The sequence below is a fragment of the Orbicella faveolata genome, unplaced genomic scaffold (genome assembly GCF_042242905.1).
Source record: "Orbicella faveolata isolate gen_17 unplaced genomic scaffold, um_ofav_v1 contig_3, whole genome shotgun sequence".
NCBI lineage: Eukaryota > Metazoa > Cnidaria > Anthozoa > Scleractinia > Merulinidae > Orbicella > Orbicella faveolata.
Genome location: NW_028301558.1, coordinates 11,641,514 through 11,664,460, shown reverse-complemented (window position 1 = coordinate 11,664,460; position 22,947 = coordinate 11,641,514). Strand labels below are relative to the sequence as shown.

Below are 22,947 nucleotides of genomic sequence, written 5' to 3'. Positions count from 1 at the left end.
AGGCTCACTTTCTTGGCGCTCCTTCACCAGACTCCTTCCCGCCGGATCGCTCTGCTCTTCGCTGCTCGCGCGCGTGACTCAAAGGTGAGCTTGCTCACTGGCTAAGACTTCTCATTCTATGCAACTTGAAATGTTTCCAGAGAAGACCCAGAGAAGTGTCATTGAACTACGTTGAACTGAGTCTATCTTGTATGCGTATTGGGTATTGTAAACAATCGTCACATATCGCATATCAAACAACATCAGTTACATACATACATACATACTTTATTGACTTTCCCTTTAGAGGCTTTTCAAAGACAATACAATAATAACTTAAAACTACTTAAAAACACTAAGATTCATTAAGATTAATTAACTAGAATTAGGAATCTATAAAATCCTTAATAAGTTTACGTTTAAGATAAAACTTAAAAGCAAATACTTTCTCGAGAGTTTTTAGAGAGCTATCCATGGAGTTCCAGATACTGACTGTTCTGTAGTAGAACGTTCTCTGACCACTGGCAGACTTAAAAAGAGGAATATTCAGCATTTGTGAACTTCTTGTGGCACGTCCGCTTATTTCTCCTCGCTTACTGAACTGGGAAGACAGATACTCCGGCACGCGAGATGTTAGACATTTGTAGGCCATGATAGCGCTCCTGAAATATAACTGAGTCGCGACTGGTAGCCATTTAAGCTCTTTTAAAGCTGGTGTGATGTGATCATATTTGTGTGTACTGGTCGCAATTCGAGCGGCAAAGTTCTGAATACCTTGTAATTTATTTATATTACTTTTTGATGTATTCGCCCACACGTTCGAACAATAAAAAAGTTTACTAAAAACTAAAGTATTTATAATAGTTAGTAGGGTGCATTTGTCAAAAACATGCTTTGTGCGGCTTATTTGACCGAGACAAGACATACAGGAGGAGACAGTTTTGGTAATCTGTTCGTCATAGGTCAGGTTCTTGTCCAAAATCACCCCAAGATCTTTAGCGGTGTGCTCCGGTACGAGTTCTCTTCCCATGAAGGTGAGGCTGGGAGTGTCCAGTCTGGAATGCATTTGCCTGCTGCCAAACACCATGAGTTTAGTTTTGCTTGGGTTCAACAATAAATGGTTGTTGGAACACCATTGGCCTATTCTATGCAAATCAACTCTTAAGTCAGCAAAGGCGTTTACAGTATCTTTCATTTTGAAGGATATAACTAGCTTAGTGTCGTCCACATAGCTCTGGACACTGCAATTCTGTGGTGCTGAAGAAAGATCATTTGTGTAAATGCTAAATAAAAGTGGTCCCAGTATACTTCCCTGCGGAACGCCACAGACTATGGGCAAGGGCTCTGACAATGTTGAATGGATTCGAACCACTTGTCGTCTATCATTAAGGTAGCTACCAAACCACTGGATAACTGGGTCTGAGGCGCCTACATCTCGCAACTTCAAAATTAGGGTTTCGTGGTTGACGCTGTCGAATGCCTTACTCATGTCTAAGAACACTACCGAAGTCAACATCTTCTGGTCTATCGCTTTAAGAATAGTGTCGGTTGTTTCTATGACAGATGTTTCGGTTGAGTGCCATTTTTTGTTGCCGCTTTGGGTCTTTGTTAACCTGTCGTTTAAATGCAAGTAAGAAGTGAATTGATTATGTACGACCTTTTCACACACTTTTGATAAAACTGGTAGAAGAGAAATTGGTCTGTTGTTATTTGCCAGTTCGTGGTTTCCACCTTTATGGAGAGGTGTCACTTCAGCTAATTTCCAAGCTGTAGGAAATTTGCATGTTTCAATAGAAGTGTTGATAATAGACGTAATTACTGGAAGAATCGGGTTTAGGCAGTCCTTCAAAACACGAACAGAAATCTTGTCGATCCCTGGGGCTTTGTTTGATGGCATTGATGATATTATGCGTTCAATCTCGCCACTGCTTACGGTATTCGAATGAAACTGCTCGCATGAAGGATATTGTCTTGGGACAAAATAATTTCGGTTGAGTGTTATGTTGCATTCATTAGCCAATGACTGGATTTTTTCAACGGAACTCTGGCCAACAGAAACGAAAAACCGATTAAACTCATCTGCAACAGTTTTGTTGTCCTTGCTGAAGATTCGCTGGGATTTGGATTTTCTAGGAATTATTTGGCGGATTGCTTTCCAAATATTGTTTGTATTGCCTGGGTGTCTTTGAATCTGTTCTGTGAAGAATTCTCGTTCAGCAATTTTAATTTCTCTTTTAACCTCCTGTCTTAAGTTTCTGTAAGCCGTCCAAGCCATAGGATCATTTCGTTTTCTTGCTTCTTTGCGCCAATCGTCTCTTGTTTTCATCAGCGCACGAATGTTATCAGTTACACATGGATTTGGCTTTCCGCGGACTTTAAAGGTTTTAATCGGAGCGTGTTCGTCGAGTATAGAAGAAAAAAGCAGATTGAATACGTGAAGCTTATCCTCGACCTCATCAAAAACATCAACTATTGACCACGGTGCTTTTGCAATATCATCATGAAATGTGTCGGCCTTGTAATGCTTGTAGCTTCTGGTAGTGATATATACAGGTTTAGAGCGCTCTTTCTTTAGTTTTAATGTAATGTAGACTAGGTCGTGGTCGCTGATCGAGCTTTCCAGAACCATAACATTGTGAACTTGCTTAGTATCTGAAGCTAGGATTACGTCCAAAATTGAGCTGGTGGTTTCCGTTACTCGTGTTGGCTTAGTTATAAGTTGTGAGAGATTGTAGGAGCGGCAAAAATTTAGTAAGGCTTTCGTCTCGGGATTGTCGTCTCTCTCAAGACGACAATTCATATCTCCAAGCAGGTAGATAGGCACATTAAACGACGAAGCATAAATAAAGGTTTCAATTAAGTCAGAGTCAAAAAATGACAGTGGAGTATTTGGTGGTCTATACGCGGTACAAACGATAAACGATCTTGTGTTCTTGACCTGGATTTTAAGCCACAGTTGAAAATAGGTTTCGCAAAACTCCAGAGATTTCAAGTCTTCTAAGTGTTCAAGTTTCCGATGAGAAACGTAACATGCACACATTTGAATGGAAGACTCCCTTAATAGAACAGTGACCAGTAACTCCGTTCCCCAAGCGGGCTTCCTTATTTTCCCCATTTTTTGTTGCTATGGAGATATAAATTTGGCCTCTCTTCTTGGAAACTACAGCTAAGAACAGAGCTGGTTCGGGCTGGTTAGCCTGATTTTTTTTCAGTCTTCCAGACGGATATTTCCTCGGATAGTACTATGGGTGGCAAACTTATCCTACGTTTATCCTACACCGTGATACATTGATTGATTGATTGATTAAATTGATTGCAAACGTATTTGGATAATACAAATCTGTATATATCTAGAGTTTCCTTTGTTAAAGTTCAATTATTTTCAATACTCCAGTTACTTATTTCCTAAAGTATTTTCGTGCCAAATTTCGTGAAAATCTAATGAGTGGTTCTCGAGAAATAGGCGTCAGTTTCCGAGAGTGCAAATTTTCATTCAATCGCAATTTTTTGACTTACTACGCATGCGCTGCATTTAACTGGGTTCTTACAGTAACAAAGAAAAAGCTGAGATATGCTGAGTTCTTTGCATCTTTACCTTTTCCAACATATATTTGTGATAAAAGACTAAAGCCATCAATACACTGCGTTCAATTATAGAGAAAAATAGCACAGATACTGCGGGTGTTGAGTAAATAAAATGATCGCTCTATTGACGGCATGTTTGTTTTTTGCAATCCTTGTGCGCGCGCTGAATTGCATCGCCAAAAGCGCGCACGAAAACTGTGTTCGGCCACCTTAAGACTGGTCAATGTTCCCATACATTTCCTTATATTTCGACCATACAAACAGACATGCCGCTCGTATGGGCCCCTGTGGTCTCGGCTCGCTGATTGTCCTTTCTTTTCACCCCAGGAACCTAATCAATTATGGCGCGCTTTATCACTGGAAGGCGGTCGAGAAGCAATAATGTAGATTGGTCGATACCAAGACTTCCAGGGAATCAACCGAGCGGTTTTAATTATACCAGACCGGATACGTCAAGTCTGTATTCGTGCTGCTGCCCAATACCGCGTCCGACTACGTCCGATCGTGGCCCGAATCCGTGGTCAACTTATCTTCGTGCCGGTGTATCGTAACGAGAAACAAGGAAGCATCTTATTCTCTCGAATCTCAAATGATCTATGATTCAGTAAGCCACGGGCGGTAACTGAATGAAGAACTTTCTTGGTTGGAAACTGAAAGGCCAGGTTGCTGTGCAATCGAGCCTCCTCTGCAAGTTTCTAAATCTGACATTAAAGAGAGCCGTACAGGGGTATTCTCGTGATGCGTGATTAGCTGATTTTATTTTCCGCGAAACGTGAATTTAGGAAATTATTCTTCGTGACTCGTGACCTGAAGGTTTTGCGTGACCCGTGAAGAACCTGAATTATTAACCGTTATTCGTGATTTTACCACTCTATTCTACGTGATTTTCAGACGCAAGTCCTCCGAATGGTTAGAGTCGTCTATCGAGAGTGACTCTTAGGTATGCGATTTGCAATATGGAGCCTTGACTTAGCCATTCGCGACTTTACTTTCTTCAGACACTGCTTCTAGTGTAAGAACAGGTCATTAAAAAGAGTATCTTACTTGCTTATTTTCGTGATTCGGGGAAAACGAAATTTTTATATCCGTGATCCGTGATCCTCTATTTTTTTCGTACGTGAACCGTGCCAGAGACCTCCCTGTACGACCCTCGTTAAAGAAGTTGGAGGCAGTAAAATTAAAGAAACTGAGATACCAAAACAAGAAAAGAGAAGAAAAGAAAAGAAATCACTTCTATTAAGAGTGAAAATAAAGCATTAAGAACATCTCCGGTCTCCGTGACGGTGAATTAAACTAGCATTCAAAAGCATTATTATCATGTAACTGATAACGAGCTGTCTGCAATTGGCAGAAGTGAGGTGATCTACTTGACATTTTATCAGAAATGTTCCATTATCGAGGAAAACATGAAGGTCCAGGCAGACAACGTGTAGTTCTCTTAAAAGGTTTCAGTCAAGCGGGAGTGATTTTTAATTGACTCTTTCTTTGTACGATACTCATTTTGCAAAGACATTACTGCCTATTGTTCGCGAAGTCAAAAATTACTTATTTCAGTTTGATAGTTCAGCTTTGGCGAGGAAGGCTCCAAAATCTGCTTTTGCCCTTGTAATTTTTCTTTTATATTTGCATTTATATTGTTGGGGGAAGCCTAGGCGTTTAGAACGTTGTTTTATTTCTTACGAACACATCCGGTTGTTGTCTTGTGAAAGGGTTTTAATCACATAAGGCAAACAGAATCTTGGCGGCAATGTTGTTATTGATCACAAGAGCAGATCAGAGTAGATTGAAATATTATCCTGTAACAGAAAATAAAATATGCTAAGAGGCTATATGCATTTAAGCGAGAAAATTTACAGCTGCGCTGTATTCCCTAGCGATTTCAAATTGAGAAACATCACTCTTTGCCCAAGAGAAAAGCGGCGTGACTGGATAGCGTTACAAAACCTATTCATTTGGATGTGTGACTTAATGATTGCCCCGTAACAGTACTGAAAGATTTCCGTTTCAATCGTTGTTTAATAGTCGACATGACTTTTGGGCCATTGGGCCACAAACGTCTTCTCAGCTGGGTGATATGAAGACTTACAAACTTCAGCTCTGGGTTTTAACACAGTATATTTTCATTGGTGGTCTTGACCAGTATTGCCGTGGGATCATTTTTTCAGGGGCATCCGCGGACGAGGTCAAAGATGGCGTGGAGAGCAGGAGTTCTAGTCGCTCCGGCTCTGAAAGCCCGGAGTCACACAGAAGCAGCCTTTTGACGGCTTTACAAACGATACAAAGAGGGATGACCAATAATCATGCCTACTGTTCTTCTAATCAGTCGGTGATTCTTGACATTGCTTTCCAGAACGCACGCTGGAAAAGCGAAGCATTACTTGCTGTCGAGGTTGCCAATTTGTTGACTTCATTATGGCGCGTGAAAACATCTGATGGCCTCTCTATGGTGGAAAATGACACGCTCCTTTACAATATCGTTCGATCGAACGTTCGATTTTCGCCGTCCGTCTTTGGTTCAGTGATTTGTTTTGAAAGAGACCAGTATCGAGACTACGAAGGGTTTTGTCCGTACGCATTCAGAGACAAAGCGTACAATGGTATCATCCATGTGAAAGACATCTCTGTTGGCCACGATTATCTGAACAGCACCGAAACCATTTGGTGGAGGGAACCACGCAAAATAAATTTAAACCGAAAGGCGAAATTAGACACAGAAATCTACACAGTCCGTCTGAACCAATCGACGGCAGATGCTTCGCGCAATGTATCAGTACCGGTCGTGGAGTACGAGGAAGACGGTTTCTGGACTCGGCCTTACTTCGATTGCTTCGGTGGTGAAATTTGGATGATAACATTTCTCGCCCCGTTTTTTAACGAGTCCAACCAATTTCTGTGAGTATTCAATTTTATTTCCCCTTTATTGTGTATTTGGCCATTAGACTGATGTGTTTAGCTGTAGAAATAAAATTAACATGCTGAATACAGTAGTCCGCTGTGTCCGTGGTCACTGTTGCGTACAGTTTACGTACGCGCGGCCAAGAAGTTCAAAAATCAAACCTCGCGGCCCATGCGATATAATGACATAACGTTGCAACTGTAACATAATTCAGGGATAAAAGCGACTTGAAATACCCCATCCTTCAAAAAATATTGTTGATATTGTGCTTGGTAACATCGCGATTGTCATTTGTTTACTGATTAATCATAATATAAAATGTACCATACTTTACCGACCTCTGAAAATTCAAGATGCATTGCGTATTTTTGTTTTCGTTTCTGAGACCTGCTTTTATATATGACATTCATTAGTAACGAAACCAAGATTTAGTACGTGCAAGGAAACCGATAAGCGGGTTATACGAGGGACATTGGAAACCGCGGAAGTGATAAGATTTCACGTCATTGCCTATTCTACTCTACCCGTCATTGATGAACTGGTAACTTCTTTGAACCTGGTTATTTTGAGTTCAAAGTTAGTAGGTAATGGGAAAGTAGGATCTGATCATCACGGGAGGCCGAAAGTTTTCTGACGTGGATTACAACTTTATCCTGTGAATTCAACCAACTGACGATCAGCACATTTAAACTGATATGACATCTAAACTGACAAGTGTTCAAGGCTGTAAGCTCAGAGCATTTTTACGCTGTACATAGTAACCCCAGTTTTCTTGGTTCGCTAGTTTTGCACGCAATTTAGTGCTTTTCGCCCGTGCTTTTAAGTCTAACATATTCAGTCAATTTTTACATAGAAAATCCCAAGGTAGAAAATTATAATAAAAAACTCAAATTTACATGCAAAAAAACCCGAGAGCCTTGCGGAAAACTAATCTAATCAGGTAGAAAACCACGGACTTTTGCCATGCCCTTTCCATGTGTTATGTCTAATTTGATTGTAATAAATCATCTTCTATTTAATGTATCGAGAGAAAATGTGAAAGGTAATTTGTTGGATAGCAGCTACTCTTTTCCTGAGTAGCACTGACAAAGATATTTTATTATTCCTCTCCAGCCCACTATTTGCATTTTCTTTTTGTTGCTCAATTGAAATTGAAATTTTCTTTCAGCGTTACGTATACACACTGAAGTCAAATCGAAATTGTACGAACGTTCTAGCTTCATTATATATATATATATTTTTATTTTCAACAGCTCACTGAGAAATCTATTCTTTATTTGTGAACTTGTATTTCGCGTTAATTGCAAGTGATGCCGCGCGCTCGATTTTAGTGAAAGGCGTCATGTTCGTTAACATTGCAAACCATTACCTTAAGTTCATTTAAATTGTGCTATCTCGCGCTAAACCTCAGTTGAATCGGTATTCAAGTGTTCAAAAGTCAGGTTGATATAACAAAACCTCAAAACCTGAGATGGGGACAGCCTTAAACAAATAGTGATATTGCACGAGTGACAGGTTGTTCCGTGTAATAGTGATTGTTTTGACAGCGGAACAAGTACCCCATGACTCAACTTTTTTTTTGTTTGTCGGTGGGTCAGCTGAGAACACAAAGCTGTATACAAGAAGTATAGGTTATGTATACAAGAAGTGTGTTTTCAATTTCAGATCGACAAGTTGATTTATATCTTTTGTTGCAAAGATAATACCCATTGTTAATGTTTGACAGCAGTGTGGTACTTCGTGTAATTTCGATTATATTTCACTTTAGCTTGTCAACTTGTCGGCGCTTTAAACCAGCTCAAAACTGAAGCAATATCCATGCGTAAATGTTTTAAGGACGTTCGCACGAAAATTTTCCAGTCGATAGATTTTTTTAAAAATTTTTGCTGCCGTCAGATAATGAGTTACTTATGTCAGTAATGCGAAAAAAAAATTGGGGTCACCGATTTCCTTTCAGAGATCAGTAAAGCGTGTGGAAAACTACCCTTATTTTGAAAAAACTGGCGCACGTAATTCAGCATAGTTTACAGGGGTTTATAATTAAAAATATCGAAGGTGAGTCAATGGAGGCAAACGATCATAGTCATATTTTGTAGAAGTGGGTCTGTTGCGTAAATAATTCCAAATGCTACCAACGTCTTCATGAAACTTAACCCTTCAAAAGGTATTTGAAACCGTCGCACAGATTAACGTAGAGCTAAAAAGAACGGAATTCGATGGTGCGTTTTGCAAAAAATTCAAACTTCTAGTCGATAGATTTTCTTCATTTTTTCGCTAAACGTAGAAAATCGGTCGAGAAAATGATCCATCAAAAGAAAAATAGGGGTCACCGAACGACCAAGATCGTTAAATCCAGGAAAAGCCATAGCAATGGCCATCTGCCCTATCATTGTTCATTTTATTACTTAGCGCGCGCGCTCATGCATGGCGTGGCGTGTGAATTTACGTGCGAAGTAAGGATGCGTAGAAACAATTAGCGCGAACGTCCTTAAGAACCATATCAGATTAAAGACGGACCTTCAGCTAAGAAAACGAGTCTAGCAGATCAGTAGATTCTTAAAATTTTTATCGATCGATTTACCAGCAATTGAATGTGACAACTATTGAAACGTATTCTGTTTTCAGACAATTGGACAATGTGGTCGTGGAGTCCTCGCGTGTCGCACTCGGGACTTTTAAACCCGCGTATCCAACGTGTTTAATGAGCCTGTGCACCCGTCCTTACGTAAACCGCTTCTGTAGCAACGGATTAGCTTCCCAACCTCGATACATTTTGTTAGAAGGCTCTTGAATAGCGTGGCTTGTTTCGTCCTATCTTATAAATGTTCATTTTGTTGGTTAATTCTCTTGTTTAGCGGTGTAGTAAGTATAGACGTTGAGTTGAGCAGCATCGATATAAACCAGTGTGATGCCCAGGACTCGTCTTTGACGGACAGCGGAGGGAAGAATGGAAACAGTGACAGAACTGGAAGTACAGACTCTGTGAAGCTTCTCGATTTTCTTGGCACGCACAAATGTAAGAAATCGACACAGGTAAGGCTGAACGCAATTTCAAATTGTCCAATCGTTCCCAGTGTCTCTCTTCCAGGTGGCGGGAAGAAGATGGACCCGTCTCAGTATTAATAACCACCAAGCAAACAGGGAAACAATTCTCAGTTTCCCCGTGAGGCCAGTCATTGAGTGATTTACCAAGAGAGTTTTATGGTTTTGTAGCCTGCTAATAGAGCTCGGTTTTCAATTGAGTGTTGTCAATCCAAAACCAAACCAATTATTTACCAAGTAGCCAACGCAGCCAATCTCGAACCGCAGTAAAACCAAAACCAAAGTAACTGCCTGATTACTTTCGAGCGTCAATTGAAAAGCGCTCTACAGCCGACTGGAAACCGGCCTGGGAGTGTATACGTAGAGGGGAGGCTGTATCTGATACACGTATATGTATGCCCACGTTTTAAACAGCTTAAAAGACTTGCTTACTATGCGATCCAGCACTTATTTGTCAATAGGAACTCATATTTTCACCCTGACCATATGTATAACTACATATGGTCTTAATACGTTTAGTTACCAGGGGGCCAAATCCTGGAACACACTTAGAAATTAATATCACATTGTTACAGATTTCAACACCTTCCGCAAATTAATGCTGTTATGGAATATTGCATGAATTTGTTAGCTTTGTTAAAATTTCTCTTTCATTATTTTAATTTGTAACATTCGGTGGCTCGAAGAAATTAGCAGAAAAAAAATTACTCTGTAATTTCGAGTGTAAATAAAATTTATAAGTGCGTGCATTCTCGTTGCCCTTGGTGCATTTTTGTCGAATTCGTGAGAAAAAAAAATGGGTCAAGTTTTTGTGGTAAATATGGTGTGGCAGACCGAGGAATTACAACCAGACTCCTCTCATCTCACCTGGGCGAAAAATGATAAATATCACCAGGAGCCATTATGGCTCCTGATATCACATGACCAAGAAAATCGCCAAGAAACAATACTAGTTAATGATATAAGCGCCATATAAATATTGCAGAAGGTGTTGAACTGTTTTAACAGGTTACAACAACGTACACCTCGCGACGTGGCATTTAACTTATAAAGGGTTCCTTTTGTTTTCCAGTGTGAGCCAATCGCCAACCAAGGTTTCAAACGAGGCAGCTATCGCTGTACTTGCAAACGAGGCTACTATTACTCAGGCCCCGACTCCGACTCAAAAGCGTTCAACGGCAGCATCATTGAAGAGGAATATGACAAGAAACAGAAAGGACTGTCGTCTTCTTATGACGATGAGTTTGAGTGCATGCCTTGTAGTGAGGGTTGCGAGGAATGCGAGGATGACAGCCCGTGTGTGTATAAAGTGAAAATTACCCCAAGGGTAATTCTTATCACTATTGATGGTGTGGCAGCGCTGCTGGCCTTAGTTATCGGAGCTCTGGTTTTAATTTACAGGGAAAGCAAGGTAATCTTGTTCGTCGAGATTGCTTCTGTGGTCCTAGCGAAACGGGAAACACGATTACGGAGCGCGACCACGAGTGCGAGACGACTCGTGTTTCGCTCTCTGACCCGCTAATCCGCCTGTGTTGCAGGCTAGGTCTACCCCGTTCATATTAACTTAATCAATGAAGGTTGTTTTCCTTTTTTTTTTCTGAAAAAAAAAAAAAATCGCGGGGATTCAGGTTGGAGTTAGGTCGGGATGCTAATATAATGGAACTCGACAGTTCGGTTTAGTCCTCTGGGAAACTTCGGCGACAAACGGAACTTGTGAAGTGGTAGTCCTATTTTCCCGTTGGGCCGTTCCGAGGTGGAATTCATGCTCCATTAATATTTACCATCTGCGACATGGAGTTTCACAGCTAAAGCAGAGGGAACTGAAACGATTGAAAACAAAATGTTATTTTAAAGATTTTAAATTCAACGTAGTGTCCGCCTCAACTGTGCGGCATCGTGATGACAATTTTATTTATATTTGAACGTTTTATAACGTGTAAATATTGTAAATATAGAGCAGGTTCTTATAGGGTTAGTAGTTTTAAAATTTTTACTTATTATCACATTGTTATTAGGTCTTTCTTTTATTTTATACACGACTCCACAAGCTTTTAGCTTTAAAACTCATCGTGTTGAAATGAAGGCTTCCTATCCTATCCTATCCCATCAGTTTTCAAGCATTGCGACTTTCTCGGCCTCACGCGCGCGTTAGCCAAATTGTCGGTTTCTTCGAGAAAAATTCAAAATGAACATATTCTTCTTTACAGCAAATTCTTAACCGAAATTTCAGAAAACTTAATTTTGCAAATGGCAAACTAGCAATAGAATCACCAAGTTGTCAGTGACGGAAAACTGAAGGCCTAATTTGTAGGTGTTTATGGTCTTGTCAAATCGATATCCCCACCAGAACACTTTCCTGTCAGTAATATTTCCGAGCAAGTAGTAGTCCTCACTGTTTGTTGAACCTGCGAACACTGTTTGCTATCATGGCATTGTTACAACAAGTGCCCGTAAGCTCTTTGTTTTCTTTTCATAAAGGTTTTTGAAGTGGCAAGTCCAGTTTTCCTGGAGATTCTCCTTCTTGGCGCCGTCCTCATGTACTCGTCGGTAAGATGCTAGATTTTAGACATTTGTTAGAACTTGTAAGCGTGACATTTTTCTAGGCGTGACTAGACGTGACACATATACGTGCGCTAAGCCTCATGGACTATGCGAGACCTTGTGTTTCTCCTTGAAGAGAATCCTTGCTTGTGTTTGCGTTGTTTTAAGTGCCGAGTTGTACGAGAATTTTAATTTAAAAGGGTTCATCTTTACCTAATTTTCAACAAGATATTTCACTTTTGATGTCTGTCTTCGTTCATGCGCAAGTATAATTGTAATGTGAAGGTGAATTAATCAACATGACACGAGCGTGGGACAAAGAAAAATTCTGGGTGCCCGACAGGAATCGAACCCATGACCTCCCGGACAACGGGCGGGCGCTCTATCCACTGAGCTACGAGAACTCATGGAGAGCAAGGTCATTTAACTGAGTTCATATATGATAGGTGTCCTGCATACTGCTAGGATCGACGCTATCGAATTCATCGTGAGTAGTGATAAGTTAATAAAGATTTATTTATTAACTTATCAAGTATAATTGTAATCGCAAACTTTATTTTCCCAGTTAGCAGCAGCTTATGTGGATCCATCTAGTTTATCCTGTACGGTAGAGGTCTGGCTTTACCAGTGCGGCTTTTTTCTTGTTTATGGAATTCTTGCTTTGAAAGTTTGGAGGTAACTTAAGTTTATTTAACTTGAATTTGTTTCTTTGTCTATTTGTCCGTTTGTAAGTTGTTTACACATTGAGTATAGAAGGATGATGTGAAAACTATTTTGAAGTGATGATTTTCCGCAGTCCAGTAATGGACTCCTGTCTATACTGAGTAATAGATCCTTTTGGAAGTAGCACTACTCGCTTTAGGGAGCGTAAGCAAACCACGACGACGACGGCAACGAGAACGTCACCAAACAAAAGGTTTAATGAGTTGAACAATGGCTGTGCACGTGCATTATAAATCTTTGTACATTTCTTTGCAGTCCTCTGCAAAACAAAAACGTGAAATAACCAAATTCTGCTTAGCCTGAGGAACGCGAACTTTGACGACGGGCTTTTGGTTACCACGCCTTTTTCTGTTTTTGCTTTCAGGGTATCGACATCGTTCCGTGTTCGTTCTCCAAGACGGGTGGACGTGACAGAAAGCATGATGGCGAGTCGCCTAGCCATACTGTGTACCGCAGTTATCATCTATCTTATCGTCTGGACCTTATTCATGCGTCCACACGTGGTCCATGGCAAAAGCGATCTGCGATTTACACAGTGCTCCTATGATGACGTCATGGCATACGTCAGTGTGTCCGGTAAGCTGTAATTTACGTGTTTAGTTTTTCTGCCGAAAATTGTAAAGAACAATGAACTACGAAATGGAGTGAAGACGGAAAATAGTAAAAACCAAATATCACAACAGCAATACTCTTTGCATGTATTCAGTTTTCTTTGTTCTTTATATTGAACTTTGATTTGCGTGCTTATCGCGAGGACCTTTAAGTGGCTATTCAATATGTCGTGTTTAGCTTTATCGAATGTAATACAAACCGGAGGAATCTTACCGGTATTGCTTGACTCGATTTACAAAGTCATAAGCTGTGAAAGCAGTCGGTTCTGCGTGGTGTTTTGCATGGGTACTTCATTATTTTATCCTGATTTTAACGCCAGAGTTTTGTGGGATTTGGCGAACGACAGACGTGCATGTTACATGTCTGCGACTTACAAATTAGGCCTTCTTAGACGTTCTCCATCTTGGTCTTACATGGCGAGCACAATCTGGGGAGAGCATACAATCTTGCGCTTGACATCCGAAAGCAAGATGGCAACCGTTTCAAGTTAGTTCTGGGCCCGGACGACACACTGAAAAAGGGACTTTAATTCTTTGCATATGCGTGTAGACAAAATTACACAAGATTGAATCGGAAAGCGTTGAGCCAATTCTAAACTTAGATCGTAGTTAGATGTATTTGTATGAAGTCGTGCATTCCCTCCTTTTGTGGTTATAATTTCATCAGTAAAAACTGATATTATAAGTTCATCGAGGTTTTAGTTAGCAGTAACTAATTGTCTTGAATATAACAGGGAAAGATGAAGAAGGATGTGATGCAGTAGTAACGTATAAAACTTGTTTTAGTTTTTATTTCCATATTTATTTTTCTCACAGGCGATTTTATTCTTTTGGTGGGCTCCATGTTTTTGTGCTTCCGGGTTCGAAATGCTCCATCAGCCTACAACGAAACCAGATTCATTTCTTGGGCAGTTTACAATGCCATGTTTATCACGTGTTTTGTCGGCGTGTTGAGGTGAGAAATCTGAATTTCCCGTTTTCAGTAACGCGTACGCACCATATTGAAAATGAGAATCAGGGATTGCGTTTGGCCATGTTTATGGTATGAAAGGTGATAGACCTAGTAGTTAGGAGGTAAAGAAACTGGACATGTCTGAGCTAATACGATTCTAATACTGATTTCCAATACTAGTACGAATCTGACAGATGTTAACTTTGAACTGCGGAGAAAGAAAGTGCGGAGAAAACAATCAGGCTTGAACGGGATTCGAACCCATGACCTCTGCGAAAACGGTGCAGTGCTCTACCAACTGAGCTATCAAGCCAACTGGGAGCTGGTTACGTTATGAATTAAGTAGTTTTCCCCCTGAATGATATGCTAGTCCGTCAGAGAATAACCCCAGCTAACGAATCGTCTGCACACACGCACCCTTCATTCATTTGTTCATTTGTTCGTTCTTGTTTACGCATAGGTCGCATGTTTCAGGGACTGTACGCAAGCTGATCGAGGCATAAAAATACGAAGCTGATCGAGGCATAAAAATACGAAGCGGATCGAGGCATAAAAATATTTTGTGGCGAAGACAATTTTTAAGAACTTTGCACACGATGCGACATTGAAAATTAAGGTCATATTGTCCCAGCTTCATAATTAATGTACGAATTCGAACCAGCTAAATTTCATGCAACTTCTGTGGCAACAAAATGTTGTCCCGCAACAGAACCTTCTCGCCAAAACGGGTATGTCATAAGAGGAAAACTGTCACTGCAACATGTTCCCGCTCTATGTCTCCGCAACACGCCCTTTAAAAGCTGACTAGAAACTAGCTATGTATATGTATGTGGGGGTTAGCTTTTGATCTCTTTGTCTTAGGATTCTGACAGTCAACAACACCAATCCCGACATTCTGTTCGCGACGGAATTTATTCTCATCCAGATGACGGCTACCGTGACGATATTGCTGCTGTTTATACCAAAGGCAAGTTTCATTTTGATACATCGAAAATGATGTAACTTGAAACATCTAAATACAGTAAAATCCCGCTTGTTATCGCCTTCATTTTTTGCAGTCCGGCAAAATAAGTTCTTGTATTTTGGGGTAGTTATTGTCAATTTAGGCTTAGTACGTTCTTCATTTTTATGACGGAGATATAGTTGTTAATTACCGGATAAATAAACTTGGGTTTGGTCCTTAAATATCCAGTATGTATTCACAACTCTTTTGGGTATTTTCTTGTAATTAATTTTTAAATTACAAGAAAATTTGGGTCACAGTTAAATTATGACAAGCCGGCACTTTAACCAGGGAGTGAGACTACAAAGTTTTGTCCACATATAAGAACCTGCTTGATCTTACTTGGCTTAACAGGTTCTGATATTTTTGGGTTTTAAAATGGCAAATTTCTGCCAGCAGGTTCTTAAACCACTAGGTTCTTAGACGCAGTTTTTACTGTAGACCAATCGACCAATGAGATCTCAAATGTGTTAAAAGATACTTAAACTTGCTAAAAGTGCTTTTAACAGAGTATGTTTTATTGTGTTTCGGTAATATTTTATTTAAATCAATTTTGATTTTTTTGGTTTTAATTTCTTAACAGTTCGTGTTATTACGTAAGATAAGTGGACAAGAGATCAGTCGGCGATTAACTGGCCATCCGAGAGGTTCAATCCAGACCCCTAACGGCAGTTGCTTGAATGATGCGGCCACTTTGGAGAGAGAAAACGAAGATTTAAAGGTAATTTACATTTAATGCATATGGTATTTTTTTCTCTTTTTATACAGTGATATTGATGAGAATACCTTTTCGAGCACAAGAAATGTGACACCATTTTGACGATTTCAACGTACATTGTACGAATAAATTTAAATTTTCACGGAGAGAAAGAGGGGTGTCAGCCATAGTAGGCAAGCTAAGGTGAACAATTGAATAGATGTCACCTATAGAAGTACATAGATGCATTCTTACAAATTGAATTTTGGTTGTGGGAAGCGAAAGATGATATGTTTTTCACGAACAAGAACTCACGAGCACGTTGACAAAGCCTGACGCAAATACGAAAGTAGTTCTTTGAGTTGCACCATTATTTAGCTGGTGTAAAAGAGGAGTGACTGCATTAAGCCTTGTTAAAGCCTGATGCAAGGTTTTGGCAATTGTTCTGAGCTAAATTTGTGCAACGTAGTCATAATGGTGCGTGCGAAGCTTTCTTATCAGAGCGTACGTTATATAACCCGCACAATTTTTGTAACAAACGAGTTCTAGATCCATGATCACGAATTTGGAGTTTACCTCAAGTAAAACTAAGGTGTACGTAATACTACACGAGGCTCTGATCTACTGTCAAGCCATGAACTATGTTTATGTACATGCAATCAATCTCCCTTTTCTCCTTCAATAAATATTGCGAGATACAGGGCTCGTTTTCACGTAGACATATCCCGGAATAATCACTTTCTTTTTGTGCAGGATGAAGTCAAGAGACTGGCTCTAAAGGTGGCCTATCTGCATTCTTGTCTCATGAAGGACAAAAATAAACATTTAAAGAGTGCTAGCAACAGTCTTTGTCGAGTTCGCGCCGCTACCATGGATGACTTTAACGATAGTACGCTGAAAAAAATGTCTTCATCACCGGTTTCCAGGTTCCTGAGTTCGCACGTCTGAGAGAGGACTAGGGACTAATTTTCTCGTCATTGCCTGGCGGTGTTTCGATGTACTTTTCATATCGCCCGGTACGGGTTGCTGGATGCACCGCCTATCTAACACATCTCTAAGAAGTTTAAAAAGCTCATTTTGAATCCTTTTGTTTTAGAGCTTAAGGTAAATTTTTATATTACTGGCAAGACGCTGAGATCAATTGGTAGCAATAGGCACCTAAGTCCTTTCACAATTTAATTTCAACCCAGTCAAGTGACCTTGTCAATCACAGAATATGTCCGTGAAGCAAAATGGTGCTAGGAAAAGGAAATGCACGATAAAAACTGCCAATTTAATTTGGCGAGCAGTGTTGCTTCTAAAGAGCACGAGGTTTTGTGGCGGTTGGAGAGTTTTAAATTGTATAGAATTTGTTTGCAGAATAGCAATGTTTGTCATCCAGCAACTTTTCCGCACAATTGTAATTCTTAATTTCTGAAACCGTGGAAGCGCCATAGAGGTCTGCATAAAAGCATTAATGATGTCCAAATTGGCAATCGCACTTGTTGCATTAAACTCTTCATTTCTGGCATCCACTCTTGTTCCAACGACTATTTCGTGTATGGTTGACTAGGTCACTTAACAATTTTCCTCAAAGGGCTTTTTTGTTCCAGTTTCTGTCTTCACCACATAATAGACCAATTTCGATATATTAAAATTCAGCCTAACACAATAGACCTCAGCACGAGGCTCTGGGGAATAACTACAGAGTTTGTGGGGTTTATTCCCCAGAGCCTCGTGCTGAGGTCTATTGTGTTAGGCTGAATTTTAATATATCGAAATTGGTCTATTTCCCAGTACATTTTTTTTATGTACAATGTAAATGAATAAGAGGTGATCCAGTACATTTTAATGGTTGTAAATATCAAGAATAAAAAATTGCACATTGACAATTTTAATGAAAGTAAATTAAAGCTACTTTTCGTTAGTACTTTGGTCAGGTTTATTTCTAGCAGAATACTGAGGTAACTGAAATACTCCCCTTGATATTGTTACTTTGAAAGTAACGACAACAACAACAACGACAACAACAGCAGCAGCAACAACAGTAACAACAACAGTAACAAAAATACTGATAAACGTCAAATGCTTTATGTGCCCAGAGAAATGCCTTCAATCTTCAATTTCCGTTTTTGCTTCAAAAACAATTTTTTCTCCCATGCACTCATGCCAGTACGTAATTGACAGAAAACAATCAATCAACCAAACAAAAAACAAAACAAAAGCCAAAACAAAAAAGTATAGGTGGAGATGTGGTTGATCAATATACTTATGGAGGAGGGATCCATTTAAAACTTGAGTTTTGAAAACCATGTGCTTTTGAGACAGAAATGTCGGTCGATATTTTTATGAAGGTAAAAACGTTTCGTATTTTATATTTTTCGCAAATAAAAGTGCCGAGTATGAAGTATTTGGAAATTACTCAATGCTTCTTTATTAACCTAGCGGATACAATTAGTTAACATCAGGTGAGTGTATTTACAATATGTAGCATAGCCGTTGCAGGTGTTTTTTGAACTATAAATTTAATGTTACGCTGGATTATTTCCTTTGTCGAATGACCGAGGAGCCGATCTCGAAAAGCGCCCTTTTGTTTCATACGATTGCAATATTTGAAGCTTTAAGTAACGTAAGGTTCAAGGAACTGTTGTTAAGAAGGTTAGATACGTCCTATTTTATTGAAGTGTTGTTTGTTTAAGCCAATGGCCACCGTCTGTTGAAAATGCCTTTAAAATGCTGAATAAAAATGGTCATAATTGACATACCGTAAATTAATCAGCTTCCTACCGAGTTAAAATCTTTTTGAAATTAAAACACACTTTAGTGCAAGCAGGCACCGCTCGAGTCAAGGACAATGGTGAACTTCACCATAGAGGGAAACTGCACAAGCAACTTGGACCGGACAACGCCACCATGGTTAACAGGCATGGTAGTATTTCTTGCAGCCTTGAACATCTTCCTATCCATCACCGCTTCGTTTGGAAACATTCTGATCCTAATTGCTCTCCATAGGGTGACTTCTCTTTATCCTCCATCCAAATTTTTGTTTCGATGCTTAGCAGTTACTGATCTTTGTGTTGGTCTTATTTCGCATCCACTGCGTTCCACTTACTTGATGTCTTATATAACAGAGATGAATTTTAACATTGTCTACTTCATTAGTGAAGTAAATTCTGCCTTAGGTGTTACGTTGTGTGCATTATCGCTGGTCACATCGACTACAATAAGTCTGGACAGACTATTAGCCCTGTCACTGGGAATGAGATACAGACAAGTTGTAACTTTGAGACGAATTCGGGCATACACAGCATGTTCTTGGATGATAAGTGTTTTATTGCGGTTAGTATATTTCTGGAACAATCGTGTTCTCTGGATTGCGGCCTTTATCCTTGTAATACTTTGTCTGGTAACCTCTATTTTCTCTTACACGAAGATCAACCTCAAATTGCGACATCACCAAGCCCAAGTACAAGTTCACCAAGGGCAGCCGAATGGAGGAGGGACTCCACTGAATATTACCCGATACAAGAAGACCGTATCTAGCATATTATGGGTGCAGTTGGCATTGCTTGCTTGCTATGTTCCTTCTTGTATCGTGGCTTTATTAAGGATTAATGGGAAAGAGTATTTCAGTCACATGACTTGGTTATGTGCGGTAACCCTAATCTACATGAACTCATCTTTAAACCCGATTCTCTACTGTTGGAAGATCATCGAAGTGAGGCAAGGAGTAAACAACGCAATCAGACACTGTTGGGCATCAAGATAATTTACTTTTGCTACATATAGATTCAAAAATTGGCAAAATTTGGCAAATAACTCGCGATGTATAAGAATTAACAACTGATACAAGGTACGGGGAATATTTGACTTTTGAGGGAACGGGGTGATTGGGAAATGTTTTTCTCGGGACCTGTGTATGCACGCCTTTTTTCGGCTCACTGAACGTGCGTGAAATTTTTTTCTCTACATGTTGCTTCCATGAACTTTTTTTGAGAAACTATGCTTGCAGGATATCTCAACCCCACCCCCCACCCCCCCTCCTCCTCAAAAGTCAACTGCTGCGACAGGAAGTCGCTGAACTTTTCTCTGGGTACAAGAATAAAACTTGTTGGATTTTAACCCTTTAACGAGGAATGAAACTGTGTTGTGTTTTTTTTTCGGGTGCGATACCGGAAATTGAAAGTTCGGAACATTAACGATCTTCGAAAGTCCCGAGCCCACACAGTCACGACTATTGGAGGTGAATTGAGAGAAGTGTTTCTAAAATCACATTTTGAAACTATCCTGTCACGTTGTTATCACTTTGTAGGATCTATTCTATTTGTAGAGTTAAATTACTTTTTATGCTTTTAACCAGCTTTGTAGCAGCGTCAGCCTTAAAAAGCTGACGAAGAAGATCAAATAAATTGTCAGGATACAATTATATTTTATTTCAGGTGGGACTTTAAGAATGCCCGCTAGAACTAAATATTGTACATTGTGTACAAAAGATTTGTTGTTTGAGAAGTAAGCATCAGGAAATTGCGAAGCAAAATTAATGCTCTTTATAACTATTATGTCCTTAGCTCACGTGGATCAATAGACCTGTATTCTATTTCATCGCGGCACTAGGCTTAGTGGCACCCTTACTTTTCTCGTACACGGAGATTTACCTTTTTTCACGCCAGGAATAAGAACTATGTAAGACATTAGTATTTCCGCAAAACAACAAACGGAAAAGGAAATTCCACTGAATGTAGAACTATTGAAGAAGACGGTTTCTAGCATTTGAGAAATGCTCCTTTTTCTAATGTGTCAAGAGAGGATGAAGGATAAGAGTGTTCATCTGCTATATAGGCCTTTTACTAAAGTTATAATACAAGCCGAGAAATTTTGGAGTTTTGATTGGTTGATAGTATCACTATTTCCGCGTAATACTGGTATAACAGCAAAAATGGATAACAAGGTTACCATGACAACACTGAACACAATTACTTTCTGCTTTTGTTTTCAAAAAATGGCGGCAAGGTACCCGGAAAAGCTCGCCGAAAAAGCAGTAAACAAAAATACAGTCAAAACTGCTAAGACGTGGATGAATGTTTGGACGTCGTGGGCAGAAAGCAAGGGTCTTAACGATGACATTGTCAAATACGAAGCTAAAGAACTGGATGAATGTCTGTCGCGATTATTTGCCGAAATTCGCAAAAGCGATGGCTCCGGCTATGAGCCGGACAGCCTAAGGATTATGTTAGCTGCCCTCGGCAGACACCACAAACAAAATGACAGCAAAATATCCATGGCAAAGGACCGAGAATTCGTCAAGTGCAGGCAAGTCCTGGAGGGAAAAGCAAGAGCTCTTCGCGAAAAAGGTCACGGAAAACGACCTAATGCATCTAAAGCACTTACCGTCCAAGATGAAGAGCAGCTGTGGAAAATCGTGTACTTGGCGAACAAAATCCAAAGTCACTCCTTTATACTCTGTGGTATCTGCTCACCCTTCATTTTGGTCTTCGAGGTTGCCAAGAGCACCATGAAATGTTTGTCGAAGATTTCAGCTTGGGCAAGGACAACCAAGGCACAGAGTACGTAACATTCGAAGAAAACCCAACAAAGACCCGGCAAGGCCGTCTAAGAAAGAAACGAAGAGCCATCCAGTCAAAGATGTTTACCACTGGTGGTCCCTGTTGTCCAGTCCAGTTCTTCAAAGCATATCTTGCCCACAGACCTGAAGAAATGCGAAACAGTGGCCCGTTTTACCTCGCCATTATTGAAAAACCGAAATCCGAAGTGTGGTACAAGAAACAGAGGGTGGGTGTCAATAAGATCGACTCCTTCATGAAGAATATGGCCTTGGAAGCGGAATTGGATGTAGAGGGAAGAGAGTTAACCAACCATTCGGTAAGAAAAACTCTTGTGAAGAAGCTGAAGGCCTCCAATCAGCCAAGAAGTACTATCATCGGTGTAACAGGCCACACAAGTGAGCGTTCACTGGCAGACTACGAGGAAGGCGACGAAGCAAAACGGCGACAGATCTCATCCGTCATCAGCTCTCCTGTCGGCCAGCAGGTTCAGAATTCCCGTCCAGTTCTTTCCAGTTTGCCCATTCAGCACAACCGTACAGCGACGCCAGCCAAACAGTAGTCCACCACTTTCATGGCTGTCAGGTCACGATAAATTACGGAGCTGGCGTTGGTGTTTTTCAACGAAGCAGCGCTGGGAGAAGCATGCCCGTACCTTTTCTTAACTTGTGGTTTCGCTTCACCGCTGCAGTGACGGCAGAAACAGTGATTTGAAAATAACTTTCATTGAACTATTTCATGTTGTTTGCCTTCAGTGGTTTGAACTTGTTCCACAAAATACTGTGAATTATTTTTTTCATTGACGTAAAAAGATTGTTACGAATGCAGACGCCTGTGTTTGTTTTTTCAACCGTAACGAAATAAAGGTCTCTTGTGCGTTCCCGAAAATTTCTCGGCTTCTATTATAAACAAATAATAGCAGGACCTGTTCGTGACATTTGGCAATAATACCGGCTTGTAATATTTCAAAATTTTCCAAATACCATTCACCGCTTCGCGGCTCGTGGTATTTTGGACAATTTTGAAATATCACTCGCGGTATTATTGCCAAATACCTCTACATAACAAGTCATGCTGTTACCTATACTAATCCCTCTTAAGTTATTTTTAGATCACCTCCTGCTTCAGGAATCCCAGTGAGGTACAAAAATAGCCAATCCTGTGACGCGAGTTTTACTCATGTGGACATCCAAAGTTTGCTTTGCATTGTATTCATTTTTACCCTCCGCAAAAATTTCTTTGCAACACGCATGGCAAATTCATCCAGGAGAGGACTGGTTACCATCTCTAAAAATAACTTTAGAGGGATTACCTTGAGAGTAAGGTCTATGTGGGGGACTCACTTTCTTCCCCACCATCTTCTCTTAACTATGTATTA

At 40.1% G+C, this 22,947-nt stretch overlaps 3 protein-coding genes and 1 pseudogene across 3 annotated transcripts; 3 read left to right on the top strand and 1 right to left on the bottom strand.

Annotated features, from left to right (window-relative positions):
- Positions 1–446: 446 nt before the first annotated feature.
- LOC149106385 (uncharacterized) lies at positions 447–3,094 on the bottom strand. Its single transcript, XM_089297356.1, has 2 exons — positions 907–3,094; positions 447–508 (listed from the first exon to the last, which is right to left on the bottom strand). The coding sequence occupies exons 1-2, from the start codon at positions 3,092–3,094 to the stop codon at positions 447–449; spliced, it is 2,250 nt and encodes a 749-aa protein (XP_089153482.1).
- A 2,086-nt stretch (positions 3,095–5,180) lies between these two features.
- On the top strand, positions 5,181–17,935 carry LOC110049675 (putative G protein-coupled receptor CG31760). The gene is made up of 10 exons (XM_089298042.1): positions 5,181–6,456; positions 9,316–9,493; positions 10,575–10,913; positions 11,981–12,049; positions 12,609–12,718; positions 13,131–13,342; positions 14,194–14,332; positions 15,191–15,296; positions 15,916–16,053; positions 16,783–17,935. The coding sequence occupies exons 1-10, from the start codon at positions 5,639–5,641 to the stop codon at positions 16,975–16,977; spliced, it is 2,304 nt and encodes a 767-aa protein (XP_089154168.1). The 5' UTR covers positions 5,181–5,638; the 3' UTR covers positions 16,978–17,935.
- A 77-nt stretch (positions 17,936–18,012) lies between these two features.
- Positions 18,013–20,100, top strand: LOC149106384 (melanocyte-stimulating hormone receptor-like). Its single transcript, XM_089298043.1, has one exon. The coding sequence runs from the start codon at positions 18,863–18,865 to the stop codon at positions 19,775–19,777; it is 915 nt and encodes a 304-aa protein (XP_089154169.1). The 5' UTR covers positions 18,013–18,862; the 3' UTR covers positions 19,778–20,100.
- A 940-nt stretch (positions 20,101–21,040) lies between these two features.
- On the top strand, positions 21,041–22,283 carry LOC149106383 (uncharacterized protein KIAA1958-like; annotated as a pseudogene).
- Positions 22,284–22,947: the final 664 nt, after the last annotated feature.